The following is a 9098-nucleotide window of genomic DNA, read 5'->3' on the forward strand; positions in this document are numbered from 1 at the left end:
TTCACGCAAATTCTTCTGCTAGTTGGGGTTTAGTCCAAATCTGCATCCTTTCCTTCAAGGCTCAGGGGTCCAAGATTATCTTCTGTGTCTGTGTTAATTGGTTTCCCTTTTCTTTGTTGAAGAGGGTCTGTGCAATCCTTCTGCCTAGTCCGCCATCTTGCCCCCCAATTTAATTTTATAGTTTCTAGTTTCACGGTCTAAGGTCTCCCCCACACCCCTAAGGTGGTACATGTAGCCTTATAAATTTCCTAGGAATTAAGTCTTTAATTCACTTTAGTTTTGTATATTGTGTGATACCAGTATCAGCTGCTATCGAGTCACAGCAACTGTGTGTCAGAGTAGAACTCTGCTAAGTTTTCAAGATCCGGTATTTTGAAAGCAGACTTCCAGGCCTTTCCTCTGAGGTACCTCTGGGTAGACTCAAGCCTTTGGTTTGTAGTCAAGGATGTTAACCCGATATAGCCACCTACATTATCTTAGTAATTCCATTAGTTCATTCCTTTTGTTTCCTAGATACACAATCATATTATCAGCAAAAAGAACATTTAATCTCCTTTCCAATGCTTATATTATTTGATTTCCTTGTTCCTTGTTTGTTTAAACCTCCAAAATCAACATTAAATAATTAAATAATAAAGATAATAACTATTAGTGTCTTGAATGTTTCAACATTCTGCCTCTTACTGTATTTGCTGTTCACTTTTGGTGATGTCATTGTTAGGTGCCGTCAAGTTTGCTCCCATGCAGAGCAGCCCCATGTACAGCAGAACGAAACACTGCCCTGTCCCGTGCCAGCCTCACAATACTTGCTATACCTGAGCCTGTTGTTGGCAGCCACTGTGTCAATGCATCTCATTGAGGGCCTTCCCTTTTTGCGATGACCTTCCACTTTATCAAGCATGATGTTCACTCCAGGAAATGATCCCTTCTGATAACATGACCAAAGAAGGTGAGATGAAATCTGGCCATTCTCGCTTCCAAGGAGTATTCCGACTGCACTTCTTCCAGGACAGATTTGTTTGTTCTCCTGGCAGTCTATGGTACTTTTAGTATTCTCTCCCAACATAACTCAAAAGCATCAACTATTCATAGGTCTTCCTTATTCACGGTCCATCTTTCTCATGCATACGAGGCGACTGAAAACATCATGGCTTGGGTTAGGAGTACCATAGTCTTCAAAGAGACATCTTTGCTCTTCAGCACTTTAAAGATTTGCCCAGTGCAGTATGTCTCTGATGTCTTGACTGCTGCTTCCATTGGTTTTGATTGTGGAACCAAGTAATATGAAATCTTTGACAACTTCAATCTTTTCTCCACTTACCATGATGCTGCTCACTGGCCCAGTTGTGAGCATTTTCATTTTCTTTATGTTGAAATGTAATCCATACTGCAGACTGTAGTCTTTAATCTTCATCAGCAAGTGCTTCAAGTCATCTTCATTTTCAGCGAGCAAGGTTGTGTCATCTGCATATCACAGGTTGTTAATGATTCTTCCTCCAATCCTGATGCCATGTTCTTCTTCTATTGTTAATAATCTTTATTATTTATTTTCTATGTAATGTATTGATATAATAAATTATGTTGACAAATTTCTTTATATAGAACCATCCCTGCATTCCTGAATAAGCCTTACCTGCTCACAATATATTCTCCTTCAAAATCTGATAAATAGCTAGATTCTCTTTGCTAACATTTCATTTAGAATTTCTGCATCTGTGGTTTTTTAGTCAGATTTATTGACATATAATCCACATAGAACAAAATCCACCCTTTTTAGGTATAAAAATGTAATACAATACAGTTCTATGATTTCAACAAATGCATCCAACTGTGTAACCATCACCACAATTAATATACATAGCATTTTTATCACTCCAAAAATCAGTTCCCTACCTTCTCTTGTAGGTAGTCATTCCTGTCTCATGCCTAACCCCTGTCAACTACAGGTCTGTTTTGTCCCTAGTTTTGATTTTTCCTTAATGTCATATAAATAGAATAATGCCATATGTATGTAGCCTTTTCAGTCTAGCTTCTTTCACTTAGCATAATCTGTATCTTTATTTACTAGAAATATCTGTCTAGATTTTTGGAAGTATACTAAAAACAACTGGAGAAGTAAAATGGTGCAGCTGTTTTGGAGAACACGGTGGAAGTTCCTCAAAAAGGTAAACAATTTCACTCCTAGGAATATGTTCAAGAGAGATGAAAGCATATATCCACACAAGACTTGTACACAAATGTTCATAGCTGCAGCTTTGGCTATTTATAATAGCCAACAACTGGAAACAAATGAAATTTCCATCAATGGAATAAATAAATAATTGTAGTATAGTCATACAATGGAATACATTTGGCAATAAAAAAAAATGAAGTACTGAAACATGGTCCAATATGGATGAACTTTGAAAACATTATACCTAGTGAAAGAAACAATCACAAAAGACCATGTATTGTATGATTCCATTTATACAAAATGTCCGGAACTGGCAAATCCACAGAAACAAAGTGGCTACCTAGGGCTGGAGAGATTTGAGTGAACTGTGAGTGACTGCTAATGGATATAAGGTTTCTTTTTGGAGTACAGAAAATGTTCTAAAATCAATCATGGTGATGTTTGCCCAACTCTGAATAGACTACAAACCAATGAATTGTACACTTTAAATGAATAAATTGTATAGTATGTAAATGAAAGTAAGGCTATTAAAAAAAATGGGCAAGCTTTCCACATTTTCCCTGTTATCTGGAATAATTAAAATAACATTGGAATTAGCCTTTCTGTTGTTGTTAGGTACTTTCAGCAGTGAAACCATCTGGCCTTGGTGCTTTTTCCATTTTTTTAAGCTTCAATGGCACTTACCATCTAAGTTTTTTCTTCTTAGATTAGCCTGGGTAATTTTTGTTTTGCTAGGTTCCAAATTTGTTGCCATGAACTGCATGTAATATTGTCTTATTCTCTTCTGTGTATCTGTGGAAATGTCACCTTTCTCACTAATTTTTTAAAAATATTTTGCCCTTTTTCCCTCAATCAGGCTCATTAGATGTTTAGCCACTTTAATGGTCTTTTTTAGAAAAATGGCCTTTACACTTTATTATCTGAACTATTGCTACTGCCACCCCCCCCCATTTGATTCATTTCACATCTACCTTTGATTTCTCGCTTATCATTTTGGCTCATCTTGATATTGTTCTAATTTTTTATGATGAGTTCTAATCCACTGCCATCAAGTCAATTCCAACTCATAGTAACTCTACAGGAGAAAGTAGAACTCCCCAAAGGGTTTCCAAGGCTGTAAATCTTTATAGAAGCAGGCTGCCACATCTTTCTCCTGCAGACTGGCTAGTGGGTTGGAACCACTGACCTTTAGATTAGCAGCTAAGTGCTTTAACCACTGTGCCACCAGAACGCCCTTGGATGAGCACTAAGTTCCTTATCTGCCTTTCCATTTTAGAAATGACCCTTTAAGGCTATATACATTTCCCTCTAAGTATAGCTTTTGTTGTGTTCCATTGGTTTTGGCATGTAATGCTCCTATTCTCATGATAGTTTGTAATTTGTTTTGCTTACTCTTCATTCTTTTATTTTGTTGTTAAAATGGAAGATCTACTATCTCTTTCCATCTATTAACGGTTACTTTCTCTTTTTCAGCACTCAAAATTGGATGTGTTTTTCAGCTTTTTTAGGAAAAACAAGTATCACTGATATCATATGTGCTTTCTGTTTAATTTCTTCACTGCTTCTCTCAACTCCCTCAATAAGAACTTTATATTTATTTTCTTCACTCAACACTGCGAGACCTCTTCTACAACCTCTAGATTTTGTTGGGAAAGTACTTTTAGTTTCAGATTATTGTTTTCCTTTAAAAAACATAGCAATTATGACATGAGAAAAGTATATGTGAACTGCTGTATGAAAAGTGAATTTACTCTGTATATCTTCACCCAAATCCTAATAAAAAAAAAAAAAATAGCAATTATTGTTCTGCTGTCTTAATTTTCTATTACAAAAGCCCCTATTTAGCATTTCTGTCACATATGTAGTCTAGTCATTTTCCATTCAGATTTAAATATAGACAGCAACATGAACTGCTTACCACTGTTTTCTCTCTTCTTCAACTTGACCTATCTCTATTATGAATGATTTATCTTTTGCTTGGAGTCCATTCTTGAGCATTTTCCTCAGAGAACATAGGTGATTATCAACTTTGAATCTCTGTATAGCCACAGGTATCTTCCTTTCACCCTATGTTCAGTGTGAGTATGGAATTCTTGTATTGCAGTACTTATCTCATAGATGTATTTCCCTTTCTTTTCATCTTCAACACTGGGATAGAGAAATTTCATGCCAATCTGATTATCCCTTATATGTAAGTTGATTTACCTGCCTGAAAACTCTCTTTATTATTGTTGTTATTGTTAGGTGCTGTTAAGTCTAACTCATAGTGACCCAACGTGTAACCAAAATATTGCGTAGTCCTGTGCCAGCCTCACAATCTAGGCTATGCTTGAGCCCATCATTGCAGCCACTGTGTCATTCCATCTTGTTTAGAGCCTCCCTTTTTCTCTGACCTTCTGCTTAACCAAGCATGATATGCTTTTCCAGGGAATAGTCCCTTCTGACAACATGACCAAAAGAGATGAGATGAAGCCTAGCCATTTCTGCTTCCAAAGAGCATTCCAGCTGCACTTCTCCCAGGATAGATTTGTTCTTCTGGCAGTCCAAGGTACTTCCATATTCTTCAAAAACAACACAATTCAAAGGCTTGTTGTTGTTGTTGTTGTTATATGCCGTCGAGTCGGACCCGACTCATAGCAACCCCTCCTTGGGTTCCCGAGGCAGTATCACTACAGAAGTAGATTGCCCCATCTTCCTTCCGAGGAGTGGCTGGTGGGTTTGAACCGCCAGCCTTCTGGTTAGCAGTCAAGTGCCTTAGCCACTATGCTACCAGAGCTCCCAATTCAAAGGCATCAACTTTCAGTCTTCCTTATTCATTGTCCACCTTTCATATACATATGAGGAGACTGAAAATACCATGGCTTGGGTCAGGTGCACCTTAGTCTTCAAAGTGACATCCTTACTTCGTAACTCTTTAAAGAGGTCATTTGCAACAGATTTGCTTAGTGCAGTATGATGTCTGATTTCCTGACTGCTGCTTCCTTGGGTGCTGACGGTAGAGCCAAGTAAAATTAAATCCCTGACAACATCAGTCTTTTTTCTGTTTATCATGATGTTATTAATCCAGTTGTGAGGATATCGTTTTCGTTAGGTTGAGGTGTAATCCATACTGATGACTGCAGTCTTTGATGTTCATCAGTAAGTGCTTCAAGTCATTTTTACTTTCAGCAAGCAAGGCTGTGATACCTTCATATAGATTCTTCCCCCAATCTTGATGCTGTGTTCTTCTTCATATAGTCCTGCTTCTTAGATTATTTTCCTCTGCATACAGAGTGAATAAAAATGGTGAAAGGATACAATCCTCATGTATGCCCTTCCTGATCTTAAACCATCCAGTATCCCTTTGTTGTGTTCAAATGACAGTCTCTTGGGCTATGTGCAGGTTCCTCATGAGAACAAGGAAGTGTTCTGCAATTCCCATTCTTTGCAATAATCTGTTATGATCTACATTATTGAATGCCTCTGCATAGTCAATAAAACATAGATAGGCATCTTTCTGGTATTCTCTGCTTTCAGTTAAGATCTATTTGATGTTGGCAATGATATCCCTCATTCCACATTCTCTAGATCTAAAAATTTTCAAATAACTTTGAGCAAAATAAAAAAAATCCGGAATTATTACCTGTAATGTTCTGTGGGAAAGATCCATGAGTTTCCTCTTATATTGTGCAATTTTGGCCATAGTTGTAGTTTGATTCTTCTGTAACTCACTAATATCTTCTGATATGATCTGTGTAAAAAAATTTTCAGGTAAATCAAGTATAGAAATCCCAACTATTCATCAGTTGTGCTTATACACAAATATACCCTACCCAATTCTGTTGTTGTTAGGTACTGTTGAGTTGATTCAGGCTCACAGCAACCCCAAGTGACAGGGTAGAACTGCCCCTATGTGGTTTTCTTGGCTGCAGTATTTACAGAAGCAAATCACCAGGTCTTTCTCCCATGGAGCTACTGGTGGGTTTGAACTGCCAACTTTTCAGTTAGCAGTCTAGCACTTAATCATTTGTGCCACTAGGTCTTCTTTTACCTAATTCTAAGGCAAGGTCATTCTAAGATTTTTATTTCTCAAAATACAAACTTTTTTCTTCTTATCTCCTCCCCTTTTATACATCGAAAAATTAAAAAGTGCCACTGAAAGATTTCTTCATAGCTCCAGGAAATTTAGTGATGAGGCAAATGTATCAAAAATTAAGACATACACACTTCAGAAATAATTAAGGAATTTGAAATATTATTATGGCATAAAGAGAGCAACAACCAGGCTGTGAATGGAAAAAGTAGAGCTATAAGGTGACATCCAGGAGAGGGCTTGGATCTAACTACTGCCAGAAAATATGGTTCAATATTAACTGCCATAAAATACTTGGAGGGAATGATCAAAGTGGAGAGGAAAGGGAAGGATATTAATTATACAACCCAATACATCTGTATGCCTCTGGCCCTTTGATTATGCTGTTTGCTTGGCCTGAAGTTTCCCAATCAGAACTGATCCTGTAATTTTCCCTATAATAATTAATCATTCTATGCTACTAACTTATATGGAGATGCTCTACCAAAGAGAAAAGGAAGACTGTGCAAGATATTTTAGCATATGGGTCTGCCTCTCCATATATCACCTTTTAAGGAAACTTTTCCATTCCAGGCCATACTGAAGGGACAAAATTAGGTGGTTTTATTTTATATACCCTCTCCCATCTCAGTTTTGAAAATTCCATGAGGCTCCCAAACTTAAGATTAAGAATAGTGTCCTTCCATATCAGCAATAAATAGAAAATAGAAATGTTGCCATTTAAAGTATTGATAAACACAATCTGAAAATTTTAAAGTCAAGAAAACAGAAAACTTTATGGATGATATTGGGAAAACTGATCTATTATACAAGAAAAATAAAACTGGATTGATACCACACAGAATAGATAGAAGGCAACAGACCTAAATGTGAAAGGTTAAACTTTAAAACATTAGAAATAAATATAGGAGACTATCTTTTAGATTTTGAGGGTTAAATGTGATTTCTTAATGTTATTAAATGCATAGCAGAGCAGGGTAAATAAAGCCCCTAACCTTAGTGTTAGAAAACCCCAAGGGAAGCCCAGGAACTGTAAGAGTACTGGGGAGACTACAACAAGGGAGGAGTTCAGGAAAGCAACCCAATAGAGCTGTCTATGAATTCAGGGGCTCAGGACCTGTTCATGGGTGGGTATGACCACAAACAGCACAGCATAAACTTTGAGAACTGAACCATGAGATAGACCAGTTCCCAGTTCCCACACTGTGTTCTGGAATTCTCATTCTTTGCAATGTTACCTGTAATTTTTTATGATCCACACAGTTGAATGCTTTTGTATAGTCAATAATAAAACATAGGTAGACATCTTTCTAGTATTCTCTGCTTTCAGCTAAAATCCAGCTGACATCTAATTTAAACGTAGGTATTTATTAAAAACCTTGTATCCAGAATATATGAAAAATTCTCAAAACGCAACACTAAAAAAACGCAACAACAACAAACACTAAAAACTCAACATTTGCTGGTAATCTTGCAGAGTTTGTGTTTTCAACTTATGCTCCAACTTACTGTAACAATTATTTTAAACACATTTTATTTTCAATCTCAGAATTCTATGTTCTTACTTCTAGCTGATGGCTTTAACCCCTACTTCATAGAGAAAATAGAATTTAGTTACAATTTCCTTCCACTTCCTAGCATTTTAAAAGTGATGCTGATAGGGACTTCTGGCAAGATGGTGGAACAGACAGACAAACTACACAGACTCTCTTCAACAACAAAAGAAACCAACTGACACAAATACAGGAGGAGTCTTCCAGGAAGAGCCCTAAGCTTTGAAAAGAAGGATACAGAAGTGGATTAAATACCAACCAGTAAAAGAACCTGAATGAAAACAGTGAATACGGAGACAAATGGAGCTGAGGACTGTCAGCTATCCTGAGAGTGTGGCCAGTTTGAGTATTTATGAGTGGACCCAGGCAGTAACCTAAAAATCAGACCTTCTCACCAAGGGCTGCATGGACAATTGCATTGATGGCTGATGACTAGAAAGGGAAATAGCAAAGGAGACAAACTGAGCTGTGGACTTCCAGCTGTCCAGAGGGTACAACCATTTTGAATATTTGCAAGTGCTGCCATCATTCTGGATATTTATAAGTGGCAGCATTCCAATCCTAGCGACCTAAGAAAGGCTCCATGTGCTGAGGCCAATATGGGCAACAACAGTGGAGGCTGACAACTGGACAGGTGTGATATTCCCCTTGTTACTCATACGCCACACCCTCTGGGTGAACAGAGGTACAGCCATCTCCCACTTCTACGTACCTTCTGGACCAGCAGTAATTCCATCCAAGTACATGTGTTCTGATGGAGTTTGGGTGCCCTGCCCTACTCCCCCTCCCCCCAGATTTTTTTTTTTTTGGCTTGTTTTTAAATTATTCTTTTTTTCTTCCTTTTTTCCCCCCTTCCCAGGTTCTAGGTTTTGGTTTTGTTTTCTCTTCCCTTTTCCTGGTTCCCATCTTATTTCTTTCTGTTGGTTCCTCATATCGCTTGTTTTTGTTTTTTGCATTTTTCACATATTTTTCTTTCTAGTTCTCTTCTCTTATTCCCTACCCTCACCCAAGATATTGTGGGGTTATTTTTTCCTTTTTCTATTTATATTCCTTTTAAAAGTATGTAAAAAACATTTCCTTTTTTAAAAGTATTTCTTTAAACATTTCTTCTCAAAAAGGTGGGGACCAGGTTTGCTGGTCCAATAGAGCCTGGTGGAACCACTGAGACTATGGCCCCTAGCTGCCCTTCAGGTCTGAAATTGAACCCACACCTGTGGTCTCCAGCCAAACAAAATACAGGTATATGAGTTAAACATTTACCTCAAGTAGATACACTCCCTGGAGAGAACAATCATGGGAG

The 9098-nt window shown here is 37.5% G+C and overlaps 1 protein-coding gene across 1 annotated transcript in view; it reads right to left on the reverse strand.

Annotated features, from left to right (window-relative positions):
* Nucleotides 1-9098, reverse strand: part of NUP54 (nucleoporin 54) — a 57811-nt gene that overhangs the window by 12026 nt on the left and 36687 nt on the right. Inside the window, exon 9 of the mRNA XM_007949033.2 lies at nt 5796-5903. Coding sequence (XP_007947224.1) covers nt 5796-5903 — 108 coding nt within the window. The remainder of the gene's footprint in view (nt 1-5795; nt 5904-9098) is intronic.

This window comes from Orycteropus afer, unplaced genomic scaffold (genome assembly GCF_000298275.1).
Source record: "Orycteropus afer afer isolate SDZICR_OR568_19922 unplaced genomic scaffold, OryAfe1.0 scaffold00235, whole genome shotgun sequence".
In the NCBI taxonomy this organism is placed as follows: Eukaryota; Metazoa; Chordata; class Mammalia; order Tubulidentata; family Orycteropodidae; genus Orycteropus; species Orycteropus afer.